Here is a 23,977-nt window from a genome sequence, read left to right as displayed (position 1 = left end):
GAGGTGGGAGGCCGAACCGGGCAGGCCCTCGACCCCTGCCCGGCCCCTCCAGCCAGTGACTCGCGCGGCACCAGTGGCGGGAGCTGCTTGGTTCTGCTCAGCCGGCGGCTCGCTCCCTCGCTTGCCGGCTCTCCTGGCCTCTGTCCCCAGGCCAGCTCCAGCCCCGGGAACTGAAGACAGGCCGCCCGGGGCATGAAGTAGCACATTCAGGAACCGCTAGGGCACCCGGACTCCTGCCCACTCGCCTCCGGTGGCCTTGGTGGGGAGGGGCAGGCGGGGCTGTCCCCAAAGGCGCGAAGGAGGTGAAGCCACCAACTTCAGCCCGGAAACCAGGAAAGGAGGGGTAACAGCCGGGGTGGACGGGAGGACCAGCCGGAAATGCAGCTGCCCCCAAAGCTGTATCCTTAGTGAAGGACCAAGCCAGGCTTCAGGGTGGCTGTGATCAGGACTGAGGGGAGGACAAGGTGGCCTTGGGAGCAGGCAGCCAGGTGCCCCTTCCTTCTCTGCTAAACCTCCCACTAAGAGGCAGCAGACGAGAGGGCTGGGGGCTCACGGGAGCCTTTCCCCTCCTGAACCCCGAGGCCCTCCTCCCGGCCCCCCCGGTGCCCGCCATGATGACCCTCAGGTGGCAGTGACCCCGTCACTGTAGAAGACATTTTCTCCTGCTGAGCAGAAGCCTCACCCCCTGCAAACTACCTCTTCCCACAATGTCTTTCTCCCCTGGTACCAAAAAAAACCCTGTACCTCCTCGTCCTCCTCCTCTTTCCTGCCAGTGCAGTGGCCTTGGTCGTGGAAACCCAAGGGAGAAGGTCTGGCCCCCAGGGTGGGGCTCTCCTTTCCTCCCCCAGCCCCGCCATCAGCACCGGCCCTCCGCGAGGTTCGATACTTGAACGCCCCCCTGCCCTGTGCCTTGGACCCGGGCAAAGCTAAGAGAAGGAAACAGCACAACTCACACACCTGAGCTGGGGGGTGGTCTCGGCAAGGCTCCTGTCCTCACCCCTCCCCCGACCTTTCAAGAGAGGCACGCGCGCGGCCTCTTGGGTGACTTGGAAACTCCTGGACAAATTCCATCCTAACTTATTTTGACGTGTATACAAACCACCTGTTTAGAAATTCCACTTGTGCAAAGCCCTACTGTGTTTTTATGTTCCCATTTAAAAGAGAAGTTTACTTAGCAATAATTATAAATAAATGAATATTCTTTAGCGAGGTGACTGTGAGTGCTTCTTCCCCTGGTTCTCGAAGACTCGGTCCTCACCCCTCCCCCACAAGGAACCCCCAACAAGGCTTCCCAAACCCCGCACAGCAGGGGGATCTCTCTCCAAGGACGGGAAGAAACCCAGAGCCCCCAAGAGCCAAGGGCCCAGGCCCCAGAATTCCCACCACCTGCAGAGGAAAGCCGCTTCCCCTCCTGACCCGCCAACAGGGCACCAGGACCGAAGCCAGCTCGCGATGCCAGACTGCACTCGGAGGCTGCCAGCTCCTTGTGATGGGCAAGAAAGGGCCGGAAACCTTGAGCTTTGCCCCAGGAGATGGGCCTAAGCGGAGCTAGCACACCAGCTTTTCTTCCTACAGCCCCGGGAGTTCAGTGGAGTTGGCGAAGGGAGTAAGTAATCCCTTGACCAGATGGAGGCCACCGGAGCGAGTCGGGGCTAGAGCCCATCTCCAGGCTCCCAAGGTCCCAACTGTCCCGTGTCAGGAGCCATGAGAGTGCCCCCCGAGACTGGGGAAATGGACTTTGGGTTGCCAAGTATTTATTGTAGCAAGTGAAGGGTACCGGACACCAAGTCGAATGCAGTCCCTGCACGAAAGCCAGCCCTTCCAACAGATCCCTTCAGCTTTACCAACTTGATAATCTTACCTTTCCGGTTTTGCCAAAGAACAGTGAAGATGAACCCGAGTCTGGGACCCAGTGGTCCAGACGGCGTGGGCCCCCCCCCCCCAGTTCAGGTCCGAGCCCCAAGCCCCAGGCAGCCGTGGAGGGGACGTAGGGGCAGCTGCTGTGTGGGATCCATTTTGAAGACCAAGAAAAGGCCACAGAAAGAGGTCTGGAGACGTTGAGGTTGGAACCAACAAAGTAAAAAACCAAACTCTCACAGGAAGTGATGGCAATCCCAAAGCAGAGAGAGAGGAGGATACAGTAACAGGACTGTGCCAGGTCATTCCGGGGAGCCCACAGGCCTGCACGCCCCGAGTCCCGGCGGCTCGTCAGGTAGCTCTGAGGGAATTCAGGACGCTCACGCTGCCTCCTGGTCCCCTCCCCTCGAGGTGGCCCCTGACGGATGGAGGCCTGGGACACAGGCCTGCGGCGTCCCCGTCTGTCCTGGGTAGAACCTACCAGCCCTGGAGGCCCTCTGTCTCCGGGGCCCGGGCTGGGCGGCCTCCTTCCCCCCGGGCACAAACACAGCAGCCGATTTTTGTGAAGAGCTGTTTTAGTAGCTAAATGTGGCACCGTGTGTTCCAAGGGCAATATAAATTACAGTATGCAAAACACACTGACGGGCTGAGGTAAAACACGCTGTTCCCTCACATCACCATGAGGGGAAACACAAAGATATTAAAAACATCTTGCTTATAAAAAATGTCCCCTAGAAAGGCCCGAGAGGGGGGGTCACTCAGCGGCCAGCTCGGCCCGGCCCGGCCCCCACTAGTGGCCCAGAGCCTTGTCCAGGTTGTTCTTGATGGTGTCCAGGAAGTCGGAGGTGTTCAGGAAGTGCTCGTTCAGCTTCACACTGCCGAGAGAACACGGTTCGCATGAGGAACAGCTCCCGCCAGGCCTTCCAGGGCAGAGCCGGGGCTCAGGAACCTGGGGGGGGGGGGGCTGCCCCCCGGGCCTGCAGGGAGCGGCGCACCCGGGCCACCTGTCAGAGGCTGCCTAGAGCCCACCGCGGCCTAGAGTTGAGCGAGCAGCCGCACGGAAGGGGAGGGCAAAGCTCGAGCCACTAGGGATGGGGACAAACTCACTGGGCCTCAGGACCGTGGACCTGTCCCACCTCAGGCCCTCGGCAGCGAAGCCCATTCCAGAAGCAGCCTCTAAGAGGAGCCTCGGCCTTCTCCCCGCCCAGCCCGGAGGTCCCCGCAGGCCAGCCCCACCCTCTGCCACAGGCCACTCACTTGCTGAGGCCATGGATGCAGCCCGCCAGGTCCTTGGTCATGGCTCCGCTCTCCACCGTCTGGACACACACTTTCTCCAGGGTCTGCGCAAACCTGCAGGTGGGGGGGCCGCGTGAGGCCCCAGCTTACAGAGCCCGGGCCCGGACCCCGCCCTGGGCCAGCTCAGGCCCCCTCCTGCTCCGCTCACCTGATGAGGTCCTGGTTCCCGTCCAGCTTCCCCCGGTGCTCCAGGCCACGTGTCCAGGCAAAGATGCTGGCAATGGGGTTCGTGCTGGTAGGCCGGCCCTGGTGGGGGGCAGGGGTCACAGGGGGCTCAGGAGCCAAAGCAGCCGACAAGGGGGCCACCCGGATGCAGGTGCCCGCCCCCAGACTGACAAGCCAGACTCAGCTTCCCAGTGGGTTCTGAGCCCCTGCAGTAGAAGCGCATGCGACCACAGTCTTCCCACTCACTTTCTGGTGCTCCCGATAGTGGCGGGTGACTGTTCCATGAGCAGCCTCGGCCTCGATGGTCTTCCCGTCCGGGCAGACCAGCACAGACGTCATCAGGCCAAGGGAGCCAAAGCCTGTGGATGGGAAAGGCCCTCCTGTCAGTGCCAACACCACTCCGCAGACCCCTGGGTTGAGCCCACCTGCCCTCCTGCTTGGGAGCTGCCTCTCAGCTCAGGACCCCCAACGGCGCCTGGGACGACAGCCCCCGTTTTGGGCTTAGCTACCCTTGTTGTGGGTCTCCGGAGCCCAGCACAGGGCAGCGGGTGTTCATCAGCCTGTGAACATACATCTGTGTCCCCGAGCCTGTGGCCCCCAGGGCCCCAGACCTCAAGAGTTCCGTCCCCCCACCCCCTCCAGCCTGGCTCATAACCAAACAGCCTGTTCAAGCAGAGAGCAGATGACTGCACAACCATCACTTTATCAGGGGCTCTCTTAGGTGACTCCGCTCAGCAGGGATCCTGCTTCCCCCCTCTCTCTGCCTGCCTCTGCCTACTTGTGATCTCTCTCTCTGTCAAATAAATAAATAAAATCTTTAAAAAAAAAAAAAAAGAAAGAAAATTAGTTGTCTAAGAATGTCTGGCTAGGGGGAGGGTGTCTCTTCTCCGTGTTTACCGGACCCTCACTCTCACCAATTCCTTATTACTTAAAGGTAACTTTCATGCCTTTCTCTTGTCTGCTATGTCTTTTCATTCTTCCATCCTAGATAGGAATTGTTCTAGTGAGAGGATCACCGCTGTACTTACTGAAATAATAAAGTCAAAGGTTTTTATAAAACATCAGGCCCCTAGGCTTTTTCCTCACGACCTGGGTGGAGTTCACTTTCTTCCTTATCAGGAGCTAGACTTCAGCCCTTCTCCTATCACCTTGTTTCTCCTCCCTCTCTGTACTTCCCATGTTGTCGACTCCCACAGCCTTTCCAGCTCTCGTTCCCAACAGGACTGGGCTAGTTCTCACAGTTACCTATCTGACGGCCTCATTCACACTCCTGCTGCAATCCAATTTGTCTCATAAAACACTCTAGAGCTTGGGGCTTTGCCACCTTCCCCAATGTTCTACATCCAACAGATTTACTGTGCAAAATGAATTCTCTGTGCCTTAAAAAGCTCCCGGTTGTCTTCAATCCCATTTTTCTCCCGGAGCCAAACCCAGCCCAAACCCTGAGCCACAGTCATCTGGCCCATGGACAGGGACAACCTCAAAGTTGACACACCTAGCCCTTTAGAACTTGAATTCCTCTGTTCTCCCTTCTCTGTTAACAGTAGCCTTAGTAATGCACTAGTCCAAACCTAATCTGGGAAGCCTTCCTCCCTCAGATGTCAGAGAGTTCCTGCCCCCTGCTGTCCATGGGAAACCCTGCAATGAGCCAGCTGGCCACACTGGAGAAGTTTTCTATGAAAAGGGTCTGAAAAATCCCGCAGCCAGAGAAGACCAACAACCCACCCCCTTGAGGAACGATGCTCCCAGCGTACCCTGCGCCAGGATGTCCGACTGCACATCTCCGTCATAGTTCTTGCAGGCCCACACGAAGCCGCCCGAAGACTTGAGGACCTGAGCCACCATGTCATCAATGAGCCGGTGTTCATACCAGATCTTATTCTTGTCAAAGTCAGTCTTGTAGTGCCTGGGAACAAAAGGGCCTGTTGTGGGGAGAGGGCGGGAGGCTGACAGGTTGGGGCTCTCCCCCCAAGCTCAGAGCTGAGCCAGATGCACCGGGACAGTGGCCCCTCCATAGGATGGGGGCTGGGGGAACAGGCAAGAAAGGCTGTGGAATCCTTAGGAAGCAATAAAGCGAGAGGCTGTTACTTCTCAAAGATCTCCTGGAAGATGTCCTTGAAGCGCCCATCGTAGGCTTTCAGGATGGTGTTCTTGGTGCTCATGTAGAGCGGCCACTTCTTCTGGATGGCGTACTGGAAGCAGCTGTGTGCAAAGCCTGAGATGGACTGCAGGGGGAGAGACGGAGGTCCCTGGTGTGCTCCCCAGCCGGGGCACCGCCAGCCCTTTCCGGTCGCTGGGCACCAGGCCCGACCCCTGGAATGGCATACCTTCCCTCCACACCACCCGCCCTGACACCCTGGAAGGGGCAGGAGTTGTTTCTACTGGCCCAGCAGCCTCCTCCCAACTTCTGGGAGAAAGCAGCCCCTCAAGTTTGCTTTGGCAAACTACCCTCCTCTCCCCAGTTCTTAGACCGTATGGCTGGGGTGGGTCTCATTCCCCCCGCCCACCTGCCTGTCTCTAGAGTGTACCGGCTGTCCGGGCTCATCCTCTCTGAGCCCTCCATGACTGGCTCGGAGGTGGTCCCATGACCAGGCCTGGCACTCTTGCCAGAACCATGAACAAAAAGGCTCTTTTCTGATAGGGCAACGAAGTGGGCAGGGGACAAGCCTGGGGTTCCTTGTGGCCACTTCCTCACAGCCAGAGAATGAGGGCAACCGCAGAAGACATGAAAGCCAAGAGTTGGGGAAGGGGAAAAATGCTTATCCAGTGGGCTAAGCCAACCATGCTGGCAACTAACGTGCCCCCGGGAGTGTGTCGGGAGAAGGAGCACAGGAGGTCAGGGTGTCTGGAGAAGGAACACAGGAAGTCGGGGGGTCGGAGAAGGAGCGCAGAAGGTTGGGGTGTCAGGAGAAGGAGCACAGAAAGTCGGGGTGTCAGAGAAGGAGCACAGGAGGTCGGGGTGTCAGAGGAGCACAGGAGGTCAGGGTGTCTGGAGAAGGAACACAGGGAGTCGGGGGGTCGGAGAAGGAGCACAGAAAGTCGGGGAGTGGGCAGCTTGCTAAGGAGGAGTCTTCCCGCCCCACGGCACCCCGGGCACACTGCGGGCTCCCCTGAACGTGTCCTGGTTGCATCTGCTCACGGGCCTCAGACCTGCCTCAGCCACGGACGCAGGGGGGGTCAGAAGCCACAGTCTGCAGCGGCCCGAGAGGGGTCCAGGCTCGGGGAGGGGCGCGCTCAGGAGCCGCGCGGGGGCCTCACCTCGTCGGTATTGTACATGCCCATCCCCACGCCGCCGCCGGGGAAGTTGTACACCTCCCACTCCTTCGCGCCACTGCCGTCCTTCGGGGAGAAGACGATCTTAAACGTGCCGGCCCGGTCCACCACAAAGTCCGTGGCCTTGTACTATGGAGACGAGAGCGCGGCTCAGGCCAGGGGGTCCGGGTGAGGGTCCCCCGGCCAGTGCGAGCCCACCCTCGCCGGCACCCACCTGGTCGCCGTGGGCGTGCCTGCCGATGGTGATGGGCTTGGTCCAGCCGGGGACCAGGCGGGGGATGTTTTTGCAAATGATGGGTTCCCGGAAGACGGTCCCCCCGAGGATGTTCCGAATGGTCCCGTTGGGACTTTTCCACATCTTCTTCAGCTTGAACTCTGCGAGGACAGAGTCAAAGGGGCCCCGCTGCAGCGCCCACCTTCCAACCAAACTCTGAACCCTCAGCGAGACGGCGGCCAGACGGGAGCCCTGGAAGTCGGCCCGGGGCCATCTGGAATGCGAACGTGCGGGCTGTGGGATCAGACTGCTTGGCTTCTGGGTCTAACTCCACCACCTCAAACTGTGAATTTGACGCAAGAGGCTTAGCCTGAGCTGAAAAACGAAATGATTGCTGTAACACTTAGCCGCTGGGCAATTAAATAAACTTGGAAATGGCTAGCGTCTGCCGTTTTTCCCACATCACGCTCGGAGGCAGCAGCACCTGGCCGCACTGCAGACGTCCTGTTCCAGTCACCGGGTCCAGCCCACATTACTAAGAGGGTGGCTCCCTACTTCCTTGTCCGCAAAACAGGGATGCGTAAATCCCAGGACTCCGGAGAAGTGAGAGAAAAACTGCAAAAAGAGCTTCACGCTAAGATGATTCCAGTAGCCTGTGGTCAGGTTTCCACCTGAAAGCCAGGAGGCGCTCTGGGGCATTTGGAAATGGGCCTTGAATGCCTCCTCCCAGAGCTCTCACACTGCAGGATGTAGAAACAGAGAAAGAGTTCTGCAAACCCCTAAGCCACTCTTTCTCGAATTCTCCAACCCTTTGTCCACACAATGGTTCCTGAGTTCATGGAACCCTTCAAAGTGGTCCCCAGAACCAGGGCCCAGCAGCCAGTCCAAGCCTGGTGAGGGCACCTCTCTGAGACCCCTCCCCGGCCACAGAGCTGTGGTGCCAAGACAGTGAAGAGATTCAAGCCAGAGAGAGAACCCTGAGGCTCTCAAGGATACAAGCCTGACACAGAGCACTCTGCTGGACAGGGGTGGCCCCAGTGTCTCCGTAAACCAGCCTGCGGAACAGTCTAGAAGGCCAGAGGGGCAGGCTGCCCAAAGAGCCTGTCCTTACTGTAACAGCATCAGCATGAACTTCCTCCTCACTATCGCCAACGACCCCTACCCGAGCCAGAGCCACACAGCACAGGACAAACACCACCCAGCCTCATCTGCAGGAACCCCTAGGGCTCCCCTAGCCCCCGGGCTGTCACAGGGAGACTGGACTCATGGCACAGCCCCCACGCCCCGACCCACCCACCTCCACACCCTCACACCTTCCACACGGGCCTCATCGGGGGTGATGGTGGCACACTTGACGGCCACACTGTACTTCTGGGTGGCCAACGCCGAGTCTATGGTGACCTGGTCGTCGGTCTGGTCACGGTGTGGGAGCCCCAGATCGAAATACTTGAGCTGGACGTCCACATGGGGTAGGATGAGCTAGGGACAGATGACCGGGGCAAGGCATCAGTGTGTGTGTGTGTCTCAGGAGCTTGTGAGGGCCACAGCACAGGACACCCAGGAAGGGCAGGGATGAGGGAAGGGGGCAGCATGGCAGGGGGGTGGGATCAGCCATTCCTCAGAGGGGCCAGGCGGAAGCTACCAGGATGCCAGGGCTCTCTGGAAAGAGGCCAGTGGACCAGGCTGCAGCCCCTCAGAGGGCCCAGCCCCTAGCATGGACTGCGATGGCCCACCGACTCTAGATGTATCTAGATTTCTCCGTACAATGGGTTCCCTCTTCTCCCCCGTTCAGAAGTGGCCATTCTCGACCTTCTTCTTACGGACACACACACACAACACAGGACAGGGGTCTTCACATGGACAACGAGCTCTCCAGGCAGATCCAGACCACGAGACTCTGGAGAAGCCCAGCAGCCGTGCTGGGAGCCATCCGCCACGATGGCCCAGACCCGTTGCTGTCAGGACACACCACGGCCCCGACCCCAGATAACGTCCCTGAACCGCTGAGGAAAGGTGAGCACGCCACCCTGCTCTTTCCACTCCCTTGAGAACGCACATCGGACTGTGGGGCATCGAGACGGTCACCATACAGGACAGGCCTTGAGTGTGCACCCATTCTGGAAAACACGTGGGCTTCGGCACCGGCACAAGACAGATGGCTGAGGACGGGCCCCTGCCCGACATCGTGAAAACCATGCGTGGTGTGGACATGACAGCAAGGTGGATGCAAGGACGGCAACGGGGCTGCGGCTGCCCACCAGGGTGGCAGGTGAGTCCCGGGGGCTGTCACAGGGATCAGGGGCCGTGCGGAGAGCCACCTGCTGTGGGAGGGGCTACCTTCTCCTTGATGAACTGCCAGATGATCCGGGTCATCTCGTCGCCGTCCATCTCCACCACCGGCTTCGCCACCTTGATCCTCTTGTCGGCATCTGGAACCAAGCACACACAGCGATCACAGCTCTAGGGAGGCTCTCGGGGGAGCCCTCCTTCTACCTGGCCGGACCTGCCCTTCACCAAGGAGGGAGCAGTGTCAGCCAGGGCCCCGTTACCCACGTTCCCTCCCCTCCGCAGGAGCAGCTCCCCGGCCACCTGGGGAGCCTGGATTTCCCCCGCCCAGGACAGCTGCCCAGGACTGGCCAGCAGGATGCCAGTCTGGCCCATCAGACCCTCTGCCCTGGGATCTGAAGGCAGCGGAGACCAACACAGAGCCTAACAGCCAGCTGGGGCCACCCCATCCAGCAGCAAGTCAGGGAGGGACACCTACGAGCCGCTGCCACCCCGTTCCCAGTTACACCACTTGAAGACAACACATCCAGGATTCACACCTTTCGAAATCCATGGAAAGCACAGGCTTAGGGCACCTGGAACAGAACTCAGAATCCTCGAGCCAAGCTGGCTCTGGGGGGCCAGTCCCGTCAGAGAAGCATCTAAGGTCCAGGGAGATGGTAGAGGACGAGAGAAGCCAGGGGAGGCTCTCCAAGGAAAGTTTGACTCACGAGACAAACCAACAGTCTGAGCAGTGAATTCCAAAGAAAACTCAAGGAAACCGCCCACCCCCTTCAACCAGTGCAGGCTACCTGGAGGGAGAGCTCGAAGAACCTTAGCCTGTAGCAGACAGAGAGGTACCCTGTGCCAGCACATCCCTCTGCCCACAGCCGGAGAAGAAGCAGGGCCTCTAGAGCCAGGCAAGCGGGTCTGTGTAAAACCTACAGTCGGGCCTCTGTCACCAGAAAGCTCAGGCAGGAGGAGGACAGCTGAGAGCGGGGCTCTGTCCCCAGCAGCCGCCTCAGCCCTCACTCAGGGCCCACGGACTCTTATGTTGCACACAATCCTTACAGACACTGTTCTGGGTCTTTTGCCTCACCAGAGATTAGACAGCAAGTCCCAAGAGGGGACCAGGATGTTCACTTAAAAACATCAGAAGTGACCACTGCTGGGTGGCCGACAACGGAAAGAAATCTCCAAAAAGCAGGCCTGAGACTAAACAAGCAGGACCACCTACGCACCTTTAAAACAGAAGTGACCAAAACCTCACAACCGCAAACATATCACTGTCCTACAACACGCACGAGTGTGTGACTCATGCTGACATCCCCAGCCCACCGAGAAAAAGGTGAATTATGTGCAGCAAAAATGACTCACTTTCCAAAGATGTGCACAGATTTTTTTTTTAATCTAAAAATAATCTCCCAAGGATATGCAAACAGATTTTTTTTTTTTAACCTAAAAAGAATGGGAGAGATTATTTAGGAAGAAAAATGAGACCCAAGGAGTGTGGCTTGTGTCAGAAGTCAGGCTAGATCCCAGGTCTCTGGTTGAAGAGCGGCTCTGGACACCCTCGCGGGTCACATGCAGAGAAGCAGAGAGCAAACACAGACTCCAAACATTCCGTTCCCTAGAGAACAAGGCGGACACAGCTGGCTGGCGGCGATCTACCACCCCATCCAGGACGCGAAGGGGCCTTTGGACCCAAGTTAAAAAATTCCTCCACCATTCTTGGTTGAAAGCTTGAGTATAAAAGGGCTTTAGGACCCGCAGAAAGTCTACTGGGCGGTTGCACAGTCAGCTCACTTTTTAAGAGCATCTCTTATGAGTTAATGTCTGAGAGTGAATGAAGATTTTTTTTAACTGTACTGAATCTGCCGTAATTATAATCCCAAAGGAGAATTCATCTGGGGCCAGTCCTAAAGGTTTCAGCCTCACCTGGGCTCCACTCAAGTTTCGGGTTTCAGACACAGCAACCTGTGGGCCGTGGACACCCTAGACCCAGGGCTCAATGTCAAGATCACAGCGGGCAGCCCTCCCTGCTGTGCCGGCAGGTGTCAAACCCTCAGAGAACACAGGGCCCACTTACTTACAACCAGGTGTTAAGTACCTCTTCCTGAAACACTGAGAAAAACCTAACAGTGGCAGGCCTCAAGGAGTGAGTATGTAAGGGGAAACCTACAGATGGAGAGAGCGAGCAAGCAAGGGCTATTAACAGAGGCAGGAGTGGGGCGCTGGGGGGCTCAGTTGGTTAAGCACCTGCCTTCGGCTTCGGTTGTGATCCCAGGGTCCTGAGATCGAGCCCCACATCGGGCTCCCTGCTCAGCCGAGACCCTGCTTCTCCCTCTCCCTGCGTCGGCCGCTCCCCTTGCTTGTGCTCTCTCTCACTTGCTCTGTCAAATAAATAAATAGAATCTTTAAGGGGAAAAAAAAGTCACAAGTAGAGCCTCCTTGAAGGCACACTTGCCAGAGATGGGAGCAGCCACGGGAGGCAAAGCAGCAGAGGCTTGGGGCGCCTGGGTGGCTCAGTCAGTGCAACACGCAACTCCCGATCTCAAGGTTGTGAGTTCAAGCCCCACACTGGGCATGGAACCTACTTTAAAAAATAAAGTAAAAACCACCAACAATGGGGCGCCTGCGTGGCTCAGTGGGTTAAAGCCTCTGCCTTCAGTTCAGGTCATGATCCCAGGGTCCTGGGATCGAGCCCCGCATCGGGCTCTCTGCTCATCAGGGAGCCTGCTTCCCTTCCTCTCTCTCTGCCTGCCTCTCTGCCTACCTGTAATCTCTGTCTGTCAAATAAATAAATAAAATCTTAAAAAAAAAAAACCAACAATTACAAAATCATGAAAAATTTACCAAAAAAAAAAAAAAAAAAAAAGACACTGCTCAGGCAGGGTTTCTAAAAATATATTAATTGGTGACCAAGGTTTTAAAATCAGGTGATTTCAAACAACAATAACAACAAATAACCAATTAATAAACGGGCAAAGGACTTAAATAGGTATTTATTCAAAAACGATATATAAATGGGGGGCTCCTGGGTGGCTCAGTGGGTTGAGCCTCTGCCTTCGGCTCGGGTCATGATCTCGGGGGTCCTGGGATCGAATCCCACATCGGGCTCTCTGCTCTGCAGGGAGCCTGCTTCCTCCTCTCTCTCTCTCTGCCTGCCTCTCTGCCTACTTGTGATCACTGTCAAATAAATAAATAAAATCTTAAAAAAAAAAAAAAACCAACAATTACAAAATCATGAAAAATTTACCAAAAAAAAAGACACTGCTCAGGCAGGGTTTCTAAAAATATATTAATTGGTGACCAAGGTTTTAAAATCAAGTGATTTCAAACAACAATAACAACAAATAACCAATTAATAAACGGGCAAAGGACTTAAATAGGTATTTATTCAAAAACGATATATAAATGGGGGGCTCCTGGGTGGCTCAGTGGGTTGAGCCTCTGCCTTCGGCTCGGGTCATGATCTCGGGGTCCTGGGATCGAATCCCACATCGGGCTCTCTGCTTGACAGGGAACCTGCTTCTCCCTCTCTCTCGGCCTGCCTCTCTGCCTACTTGTGATCTCTCTCTCTCTTTCTGTCAAATAAATAAATAAAATATTTTTTAAAATGATACATAAATAGCCAATAAGCATATGAAAAGTCACCCCACAGCACTAATCATTAGGGAAATACAAATGAAAATCACAATGAGATACCACCTCACACCCACGAGGATGGCTACTATCAAAAAAAACAAACTAACCTAACAGACCTCCCCCAAACAGAAAATAACAGGTGCTGGTGAGGATGTGGAGAAACCAGAACCCTGTGTAAGACAGCTGGTAAGAATGGAAATGTTGCAGCCACTACGGAAAACAGTACGATGGTTCCTCAAAAAATTAAAGAAAGAAAAAAAAATTAAGGATAGAATGGCCATATCGTCCAGGGGCGCCCGGGGGCTCAGTCGGTTAAGCATCCAACTCTTGATTTCGGCTCAGGTCATGATCTCAGGGTGGGGAGATGGAGTTGGGGGTGGGGGGTACCTGGGCTCTGCTCTGGGCGTGAAGCCTGCTTGGGATTCTCTCTCTCCCTTTCCCTCTGCCCTTCCCCCCTTAAAAAAAATAAAGAAGGGGCATCTGGGTGGCTCAGTGGGTTAAAGCCTCTGCCTTCGGCTCAGGTCATGATCCCAGCGTCCTGGGATCGAGCCCTGCATCGGGCTCCCTGCTCCGAGGGAAGCCTGCTTCCTCCTCTCTCTCTCTGCCTGCCTCGCTGCCTACTTGTGATCTGTCTGTCAAATAAATAAATAAAACTTTTTAAAAAATAAAATAAAATAATAAAGAAAAGAACTGCCACACTGTCTAGCAATCCCACTTCTAGATATATATCCAAAATAATTAAAAGCAGGGTCTTAAAGAGATATTTGTACACTCATGTCCATGGTAGAATCATTCACAACAGCCAACAGGCGGAAGCAACTCAAGTGTCTGTCAAGGAACAAACGGATGAACAAAATGTGACATGAGCTTTGGAGAGAAGAGAACTCTGGAAACGAATCCAGGAAGGTTAAGAGAAATGCCCCTCCAAACGTTAAACAATGTTCCTAATTCCAAGTTTCTCCAAGACTGGGGTCCCCACCACTCCAATGTGAATGGACTTGCTCGGAAGCTAAAAAAGGCAGCGCTGCCAAGGTTTCTGACAGCGATGGATGGGATCTGGAGCGAAGTCAACAGCTTTTGCTGCTCAAGTTCTTTAGGTTCAAATTCCACAAAGTCCGTTTCCCCCGGGATGGCCGGCAGACTCATCATGTGGAATACTTACACAGACAGCATCGCTACATCCCAAACACTTTCAATCCAGCTGCGAGTAACATACGTAAGAGGTAACTTACTAGAAATTAGAAGCAGTAATAAATACGCAAGGAATTAATAACCATACTGCCTATGCTTTTCCCAATTCCTGTACCTTACTCAGAAGGTCAACAAACTTCAAATGGACTTTTTTTTTTTTTTAAGATTTTATTTATTTGATAGACAGAGACCACAAGCAGGCACAGAGGTGGGCAGAGAGCGAGAGGAGGAAGCGGGCTCCCCGCTGAGCAGGGAGCCCAACGTGGGGCTCGATCCCAGGACCCTGGGATCACGACCTAAGCCGAAGGCCGAGGCTTTAACCCACTGAGCCACCCAAGCACCCCTAAATGGACTATTTTTTAAATGAGTATATAGAGAATGGACTATTCAGCCCTAAAAATTAAGAAAATGCTGACACAAGCTATGACAGGGATAAACCTGGAGCACATCATGAGGACTGAAATAAGCTAGTTACTATATTTTATTTATTTATTTATTTATTTATTTATTTATTTTTACTTACAGGATGTACCTAGAGTAGTCAAATTCATAGAAACAGAAAGTGGAAGGAGGCGGCCAGGAGCTGGGGGGAGGAGGGGGTGGGGCATTGTTGTTTAACGGGTACAGAGTTTCAGTTTTGCAAGATTACAGAGCTCTGGGGATTGGTTGTACAACAATGTGAAAGTATTTAACACTAGTGAACTGCACTCTTAAAAGTGGCCAAGATGGAGATTTTTGTTGTGCAGTTGTTTACCACGATACAAAATAAGAAATAAGATTTTTTAAGTTTTTAAAAATTTAAACCCGTGGGTGGGGGGGAGAGACAACCCAGGAGATTTTACATAAAAATCCAGTCTCTTCTTTTTTTCTTTTTTTCTTTTTAAAGATTTTATTTATTTATTTGAGAGAGAAAGAGAGCACAAGCAGGGGGAGTGGCCGAGGGAGAGGGAGAAGCAGGTTCTCTTCAGTGAGCAGGGAGCCTGACCCGGCATTTCCAGGAACTCCTGGAACGTCACAAGCCAGAGGCAGACGCTCAACCCACTGAGCCCCCCGGGCGCCCCCCAGTCTCTTCCTGAAGCATGAGTTGCTTTCCCCCCACAGAGCTGGCGCTCACCCACAGCTAGGATGGGCTGCGCAGGGCACAGCTTCTCCTTCATTCCAGGCCTATCACCTCCTCTCCAAGGACGTGCGCCCCAAGGCATCGGAGTTGGGAGACTTGGTGTGTGGTTCAGACAATATGGCAGAGACACCCCTAGCATCTGCCCCTCTCCGGGAGACAATGATGACAAGTAATCTGAAATCCAAGGAACAGAGCGCATGGGCCTCCCTGACAGTTTCCAAGGGCCAGCCACCATGCAATCCTGCACGCTATCCTCTTGGCCAGAGTGCAGGATGGAATTACAGCAGCCACAGGCGGCCCAGTAGGCCAATTCTCCTCCCCATCTGGACCGCTAGCACCCAACACCAAGTAAGGATTTCAAAGCCTGTCCCCAGGTTCGAGATCGGCCTGTCGCTCCCAAACTCAAGGCTGAAGGCCTCTCTGTCCCGAGAGAGACGCCGTGAAGAGTGAGTGCTTTACCACTTTCCCACCTTGGCTGCGGTCAGCAGAGAAGCTAAGGTCAGCAAAGGTGAGGGGCTCTTCCTTCAAAATGCATCCGGAATCCAAGCCCTCCTCACCACCACCCAGCGCTACTTCCCTCTTTTTTCTTTTCTCCAACTCTTGCCAGATTAGGACTACAAGCCTCCTACAAAGACCTTGAAGCCAGAGCACTCCTGTTTAATGTAAATCTTCTCAAAACCCTCCAAAACTTCCCCTTGCACTCAGAGTAAAAGGTCAAAGCCCTCAGAAATGCAAGGCCCCCCACGAGGCCTGACCTAACCTGTCCCTAACCACCCCTCCTAACTCTGTGTCAGCCTCAGGCACTCCTCCCTCAAGCAAAGGCGGACCCCTCCAGCAGGGCCTTAGCACCTGACAACCAAATGGCCGCTTGTTTGCTTCCTTCCCTTAGGACTTCATTCAAGGTCTTTTCCGGCCGGCCCGTCCAGACTTTCTCGCACACCTGTCTGGCCGATTTGTGCCCCTCAGCTCGTGTTACTTTACACCACACTAGCCAACTTCGGCCTTGTTTTACTGACTGTCCCCGCATTAGAATTTGGGCTCCCCAAGGGCAGACATCTCTGCCTCTTAGCCCTGGCTCTATCCCCAGCACCGCGCACCGTGCCTGACCCACAGGAGAACACAGCAGTTGTTGAAGTCACAAATGAATGTCAAGTCTCAGTCAGTCTGGTCTCTAGCAAATTGCCGCCCTGCCCTTGCCTCCTGTTGGGATGAAATGCGCTCCGCCCCCCTCCCCTCCCCCCATCCTGGAATGCACTGCCACGGTTACTGGGGAATTCTCATCAGCAGACTGCACCAGACCATCACAAATGCAGTCACATGCTCTACCACCGAGCTATAGCCCAGGCCCTAGACCATCACAAATGTACATGGGTGCCACCTCTGCCAGGCAATGGGCAACTTGCCCTGGAAAAACTCACACTTGTACACTGTGTTAAAATGTGCAATCCACTGGCATTTTATATTCTTTTAAAGATTTTACTTATTTGAGAGAGAGAGAGACAACGAGTGGGGTGAAGGGCAGAGGGAGAAGGAGGTTCCCCACCGAGCAGGGAGCCCGACCGATGCTAGGCTGGATCCCAGAACCCTGAGATCATGACCTGACCTAAAGGCAGGTGCTTAGCGGGCTGAGCCACCCAGGGGTCCCTGCACTGACATTTTCTTTTCTTTTCTTTTCTTTTAAGATTTTATTTATTTATTCAACAGAGAGAGAGAGATCACAAGTAGGCAGAGAGGCAGGCAGAGAGAGAAGAGAAAGCAGGCTCCCTGCGGAGCAGAGAGCCCGATGCGGGGCTCGATCCCAGGACCCTGGGATCATGACCTGAGCCGAAGGCAGAGGCCTTAACCCACTGAGCCACCCAGGTGCCCCTGCACTGGCATTTTCAACATGCATTTACATTAGTGTAAACTCCAGGACAGGTCACAGAGCCTGGCTTCCAGGAACCAGAGGGCAGTGTCCAGCACCTCATACCCTGAATGGAACCAGCGCAACAGGTTTCAACCTCCCAGGGAGGATTTGAGGGCTGGCCCCAGGCCTTCTGTTCCTCTAAACCTGCCAGGCCTAAACACGCCCACCCAAAATACCTCTGATGGGGCAGCAGTGGTCCTACCTGCTGTGGTAGAAACCAGCTTCAGCAGAGAACACATAATAACTCCACCAGTGGGGGTGCCTGGGTGACCCAGGGGGCTGGATCATTGCCTTCGGCTCAGGAGTCCAGGGATCAAGTCCCACATCAGGCTCCCCGCTCAGCAGGGAGTCTGCTTCTCCCTCTGACCCTCCCCACTCTCCTGTTCTCTCTCTCAAATAAATAAATAAAATCTTAAAAAAACAATAACAAAACCCCTCCACTGGTGGGTCTGCAGAACTTTGAACAATCATTAAGTGACTCCCTGAAATCTAAGAGTGCCGGCAAGTCACCAAGGTCTGAAAAGTTAAGAGGCAGGGTGAGAAAATTAGGAAGTTCCCAGGTGAGGAGTGGAGGTAAGGCAGGCCAGACAAGACCACTCTCCCCGTGAGTGCTTGGGCCGAGCCTACCCTCACTTTCCCAAAAGCCGAGAAAGCCAGCATACGGCAACCACCACCAGCAGTCGCTGGAGGCCTAGGAATTCCAAAACTAGAGCCATGCATGAATTACGGAGCAGCAAAGACACACAAGTGTTTTAGCCAAAAAAAAAGTATTCTTTCCTTGTCCTCGAGGGGAATGCCAAATCATTCTGTCTCCTGCAGTGTTGCCAGGTAACAAGCCAGCAGAAAGCCCAGTTGGAATCTCTCGTCCAACTCAAATACTACGTATTGGCCCCATTAATAAACCAACGGCTTGGGGACTTCTGGAAAGACCTACGACTAAAAGAGCTTTCTTTCTTACCATCAGTGCAGGGGAGAAAGAGGGAGAACTGGAGAATGTCTTTAACTCCCACTCTATTTTGCTAAAGTTGGTACCATATGGGAAACTCTGTTTTGAGGCCTGTGGGCACTTGGAACCTTGAGAGTTGCAAGACTGACTACTTAGAGACAAATCCCAGAAGTACAAAAGCAGAAATGCCCCCTTCTTCTTGGCAGGAGAAGGGGGGTGGGCGAGCGATCCCCCCTCCCCTCCTCAATTCTGGTCAGCTGCTCCCACACTTGTTAAAGATTACCCTACCCTAACAGTAAGGCCAGGCTGCCTGGGCCCCACTCCCTCTTCCTCACTGTCCTGGCTCACTCGGAGGGGCTGCAGGCCAGGTCAGGAAAGGGGTTTCCGTGGCAACAGGCAAGAGACAGGGCCAAGGGACCCACATTTCCTTTGCCTTTTGTAGCTGGCAATGGAGAGTCACAGTGCGCGCCAATGCCCACATGCCACGGGGGTGGGGGGGCAGCCGAGGCTGGTAATGGAGGTTCAGGCTAAATCCTGCTTATTCTGACCTGATTACTGTCTTCTCTCCTAAGCGGGATGTTAAGGGTGCCACAGAAGCAGTGAGGAACTATTCAGGAAAGTGGCATTTTTGGTGCGGCTGCCCAACCGCCCAGTTGCCCAGGCGGGAGAGAGGAGCGAGCCAAGGAGCAGTGCAGGGGCGGACTGGAGAGAAAAGGCAGGTCGCCACGGAGAGGCCCCAGGATGGAGACTTAAGTGAGACGGGAGCGGAGCGGGGCGGGGGGTGGGGGTCATCCAAACAATACGGAAAATAAAAAGGACGCTCCTCCAGCTGTCGCGTGAAAGGCTCCAAAAATAGCGGCCGCGGGCCTGACAGCGAGGAGGGATTACGGAGCGCCCGGCTGCAAAGGAAGGGGAAGTGGATGCCTCCTCCCCGCCTTTGTCTGAGCCGAGCCCGCGCCGCGACCCTCGCTCTCACCGGAACACCGGGCCGGGTGCTCCGGCGCCCTACTCGCTGGCCTGTCCCCCTCCCGGGGACGCAGGGCAGGCAGGATACCCTCCGGGCCCGGGACCCCCGCCCGCGCAGGGCCGCAGGACCGGCCGCGCCAGGGCCACCAGTTGCCACCGTCCTTCAAGTCCCCACCCCTGCGCCTGGCGCGGCCAGAGAGCCTGGGGCCGAGGAGCTCGTCGTCGCCCCCCGCTCTTTGTGTGTGTGCCAAGCCCTCCGTCCCCAGCCCCGCGATTGTCCCGATTCGGGCTCCCGGGTCTCCGCCCGGGAGGCCGCCACGTCGCGGTGCCGGGCGCGCGCCCCGCCCGGACCCTCCTCGTGGCACTCACAGTGGCGCCGCGGCTGCTCCTGCAAGTTGGGGCCTGTCGGGGCCGCCGACGCCCAGGCCGGCCCGGAGCCGGAGGCTCTGCAGAGCGAGCGCACGACCCGCAGGTAGCCAGCCATGCCGCCGAGCAGGCGAGAGAACCGAGCGCGGCAGGCGAGATGTGAGCGCCGGCGCTGCCCCCGGCTGCCTGGCTGCGAGCGGCCCAGGCCTGCCCCGCGCCCCGGCGCGGGCAGGGGCGGGGCGGGGCTGCCGGGGGCCGCCACCCGATTGGGCCTCTTCGGGGAGGAGGCGGGGCCGGGGCCGGGCCGGACTCCTCCGCGCCCCCAACCCAGCGCCAGCCGGACCCCGCCCCAGCGCCCAGCGCGCGCTTCCATTGGCGCCGAGGGAGAGGCCGAGAGACCCACCGGGACCCGCGCGCTGGGGCGGGAGCTGAGGGCCTAGGGCCCGTGTCCGCGAGGCTAAGCCCCTCTCTCCGGGGTGCCCTATTTAAACCTGGGGTGTCCGTTGCTGACAAATCAGCTTAACCCCCCAAAGTGAGCAAACACCTGCGCCCTTCGCGTCGGCTGGGCTGAAACTCCTTGGCATGAACCAAGGGCGGGTTCCGTGTTCTTGCGCTGAGGCCGCGGGCACGTCGACTCTCCTCAAGTTCGCGCTCGCGGATACTCCGGTCCCGTCCGCGAGTTGTGCAGACTGACCCGAGTCAAGAGCTGAAATCTCTCCTCCTCTGCCTCTCACCAGAAGGTCAAGCTGCTAATCCTCGAAGTCCCTCAGCCCCGCCAGACTCTGTTTTCTCTCCCCCGAAATGGGAATTACCACAGTAACCGGGCTGCCGGGAGAGGTGGGTGACATAACGCAAGGAAAAGTGTTGGGGCACGCCCTCGGCTCAACGGTTGTAGTTGGTGCTTATCACGATTTATCTGGAAGCGGTCAGGATCCACCCTGGCAAACAGTCCCATCTTTGCCTGTTGGCCTGCGGAAGACAATATGATTGGTTCTGTCATAGGCGGCCCAAGTCTCATCGCCCCTGTTCTGGAAATGAGACACCAGCTGGGTCGGGTTTTATTTCGAAAAATCTGACCCCAGCCCCCACTTTCCCCGTTGCACCAACTCCAAATACGAGCAACCTCTGTCTGCCCTGTGTCCCCAGCTCTCCCCTTCATTGCCTCACAGTCCACATTGCCAGCTGGGGCTGGGCCAAGAAAGCGACCTTGAATTACTGACTTCAATGCTTCCTTCTCCCTGTCCCAACCAGGCAAAACTACTGCTTTGGCCCTGAGATCCAGTAGACTGGATCCAAGGGGAGGTTGCTTTTGGACACCCCTCCCCGCCAAAGTCTGAGGTCTCAGTCAAAGGCCTGATCTTGGGCCAGCCTGTCCCAGAATGATTCATGACGCCTTTCACTCTGTTCCCAGTCCTCCTGTTCAAAACACAGTTAAAGACCTTGAGAGCCCCTGGTTTTTGCCTTTTTGCCATCCTGGTATTATCACGCCCCTGGGCTCCTGTGTCCGTACCTGTCAACAGGGAGCATGGACCCCCTGAAGATCCTTGTAGCCTAAACAGTGAGATTCGGTTATGGATGTCAGCTGCCCATACTACCGCTTCTGAAATGGCCATGAAGAAATTGCTGCCCACCCCCAGGGGCTCACCTATTCCTCTGCGTGGCAGACTAGGGTGTCAGGAGCCCTAGTGAAAAGCAGACCTGAAGCCTTGGGGTGTTCCGGAGTCAGACCATCACCAGCCGGGAGGGTGGTGGCCCCTGTATGCTTTGCAAACCCAGCAGTAGCCCAGGACAGTGAGACGAGGTCTTCTGATTAAACCTCCTCTTGCTCCCAGTGTCCCTGGGTTCCCGCTCCATGCCAGCCCTCCGCATAAGGTGCCTGTTTCATGAGACAGCTGGCATTTGCTCAAAGAGGTTAGGACACTTACTCAAAGTCACAGAGCTCGGAAGCACCAGAATCCTAGCTCATACCCATATACCTGACTCACAGTCTGTTACCCTTTTAAGAAGAAAGAAGGAGCAAGCAGAGTCCCTATTTATTGTACTTGTTTGGAATTCGTGGCAGTGCCAGCTACTGGACCTGAAAGCCACTTTACAGAAAGATGGTGTGTAAAGGAAAAATGCTCAGCTCCTCCAGTGTGGGGTCAGCGGAATCAGAAACTCCCACCCTTCCTTGTTTCTTTTCTTTTTTTTTTTTTTAAGATTTTATTTATTTATTTGACACAGAGAGAGAGACAGTGAGAGAGAGAATACAAGCAGGGGGAAGTGGCAGAGGGAGAAGCAGACTTCCTGCAGAGCAGGGAGCCTGATGTGGGGCTCGATCCCAGGACCCTGGGATCATGACCTGAGCCGAAGGCAGATGCTTAACAACTGAACCACCCAGGCGCCCCCCTTCCATGTTTCTTTTTTTTTTTTTTAAGATTTTATTTATTTATTTGACAGACAGAGATTACAAGTAGTCAGAGAGGCAGGCAGGGAGAGAGGAGGAAGCAGGCTCCCCGCTGAGCAGAGAGTCCGATGATGCGGGGCTCGATCCCAAGACCCGGAGACCATGACCTGAGCCGAAGGCAGTGGCTTTAACCCACCGAGCCACCCAGGCGCCCCGCCTTCCGTGTTTCTAATCAAACGGCAATTAGTTACTGAATCGAGGTTTTCTGCAAGTTTCACGTGGAGGCACCAGACTCAGTCTCTACAGACACACAGCTGTGCCATCCCCACAAACTGGGCACAGGAAGAAAGTGTCCCAAGAGGAGCTTAAGTGAGGAGCAAACCACCAGTCAAAGACAAAATTACTTCTGATGGGGGAGACCCTGGTTGGTTTAGGGCAGGACTGCTCATCAGGCTGGCTCTTAAGGATATTTACCACCTGGGAGGAGCTTGGACAGGCTGTCTGGGAGAGGGAGGGACTTGAACTTCCCCCGGTGGACCCTCTAGAGCACTAGGTGCACAGTGTTTGTTGGCAGGGGTAACATCTGGCAACAGGAGTGACAGGACGTTGGGGACTCAGGGATCGGGCCTGGGCCGGGGAGGTCTGAGTCCCTGAAGGAGGGCCCGGCCTCACCCAAGGTCCTGGCAGGACCCTCAAGACTCCGGAGGTGGTGTAGAGATGGAATTGGCAGGAATCGCCGCCGGCGGCTGGACTTGGGCTGGGGGAGGAGCCAGAGTGACTCAGACTTCCCTGGGGCTGGAGGGATAGTCGTGCCATTATTAGAATCAGAAAAGAGGAGAAGGCAGGGTATGGGGGTGTGTGTGTGTGTGTGTGTGTGTGTGTGTGTGTGTGTGTGTGTTGATAGCCAAGCTATTTATGGTCATTTCTTTCTTTTTTTTTTTTTTAAGATTTTATTTATTTGACGCAGAGAGAGATAGCAAGAGAGGGAACACGAGCAAGGGGAGTGGGAGAGGGAGAAGCAGGCTCCCCTCTGAGCAGAGAGCCTGTTGTGGGGCTCCATCCCAAGACTCCAGCCAGGATCATTACCTGAGCCGAAGGCAGATGCTTAAGGACTGAGCCACCCAGATGCCCCTATTTATGGTCATTTCTAAACTGATGTCCCTGCCCGAAGTCTGTCCCTTCCCCTTCCCAGTCACACTGCCGCAGCCCTGAAGCGCGGCCCTGAGCAGTCACTCCCCAGCCAGCTCTGCACAGTAGCTCTCCAGGCCCCATACAGTCAAGTCTGATGGCTTATAACATTTACCTTCACCTCCCTCACCATCCTTCTCTCCTACTATTTCCTCTCCCACAAAACTCTAAATTTAGCCATTCCTCCAAGTAGTCCCTGACTCTGAGCCTTTGTACAGCCTGTCCTTCCAGCAAGTCCCACACCCACCCCACCATCCCACCCCACACTCCCCAAACCCCCACACCAGTCAAGCCCCCCTTCTCAAGCCTGCTCTGGTGGTGAGGGGCACACAGCATTCATATACACCTAAGTCATCATGCAAGGTGAACAACTCCCCAGCCCCCCCCAATAAAAGAGCACCATATACTACTTTAATTTTAACTTTGTCAGAGAAATCTGTGAACAATAACAGGCAGGATCCAGAAGCGAACTTGGAAGATTTTATTTATTTATTTTTAAAGATTTATTTATTTATTTGACACAGAGAGAGAGAACACAAGCAGGGGGAGTGGGAGAAGGAGAAGCAGGGTGCGGGGACCTCAAGCCACTGGGGGTGTCAGGGAGATGGATGTGTAAAGAGGCCATTTCAAAATTACCGTGGATGTGGTTGGAGGGAGTGTGGGCTAGTATCATCTCTTTGGAGGGTAACTGGGTAGCCTCCATCCTTTTATAAAATGCACATTCTCATTCATCCAGAAATTCCACTCTGAAGGACTGACATCATGGAAATACTCACCAGATTGTTTAGAGACATAAAAGAGCAAGGTATTCACTGTGACACCGTTTATACCGGGGAAAAATTAGGAATGACTAAATGTCTATCCATTGTCAGTTATACTAAGAATAAGGTAGACTTATATTTGCTGATGCGAAAATTGTAATGTGATACATTAAGTGAAAATAGAATGTTGCGGGGACACCTGGGTGGCTCAGTCCATTATGCGGCTGCCTTCAAGCTCGGGTCATGATCCCAGGTTCCTGGGATCAATCCCGCATCAGGATCCTTGCTCAGCGGGGAGCCTGCCTCTCTCTGTCTCTGCCTCTGCCTGCCACTCTGTCTCCTTGTGCTCTCTCTCTGACAGATAAATAAGTAGATCTTAAAAAAAAAAAAAAAGTTGCAGAGAACTACCCTATCAATATATACATATAT

At 55.0% G+C, this 23,977-nt stretch overlaps 1 protein-coding gene across 1 annotated transcript; it reads right to left on the bottom strand.

The window, feature by feature from the left end:
* Window positions 1-2,414: 2,414 nt before the first annotated feature.
* On the bottom strand, window positions 2,415-19,433 carry IDH2 (isocitrate dehydrogenase (NADP(+)) 2). Its single transcript, XM_080808160.1, has 11 exons — window positions 19,217-19,433; window positions 9,143-9,234; window positions 8,119-8,284; window positions 6,806-6,966; window positions 6,577-6,720; window positions 5,407-5,543; window positions 5,073-5,224; window positions 3,565-3,677; window positions 3,302-3,399; window positions 3,115-3,207; window positions 2,415-2,732 (listed from the first exon to the last, which is right to left on the bottom strand). The coding sequence occupies exons 1-11, from the start codon at window positions 19,329-19,331 to the stop codon at window positions 2,648-2,650; spliced, it is 1,356 nt and encodes a 451-aa protein (XP_080664286.1). The 5' UTR covers window positions 19,332-19,433; the 3' UTR covers window positions 2,415-2,647.
* Between the last annotated feature and the right edge of the window lie 4,544 nt (window positions 19,434-23,977).

The sequence above is a fragment of the Martes martes genome (assembly GCF_963455335.1).
Source record: "Martes martes genome assembly, chromosome: 7".
Taxonomy (NCBI): Eukaryota; Metazoa; Chordata; class Mammalia; order Carnivora; family Mustelidae; genus Martes; species Martes martes.
Note: the sequence above shows the minus strand (reverse complement) of the source record. Positions and strands in the feature narration are given on the sequence as shown.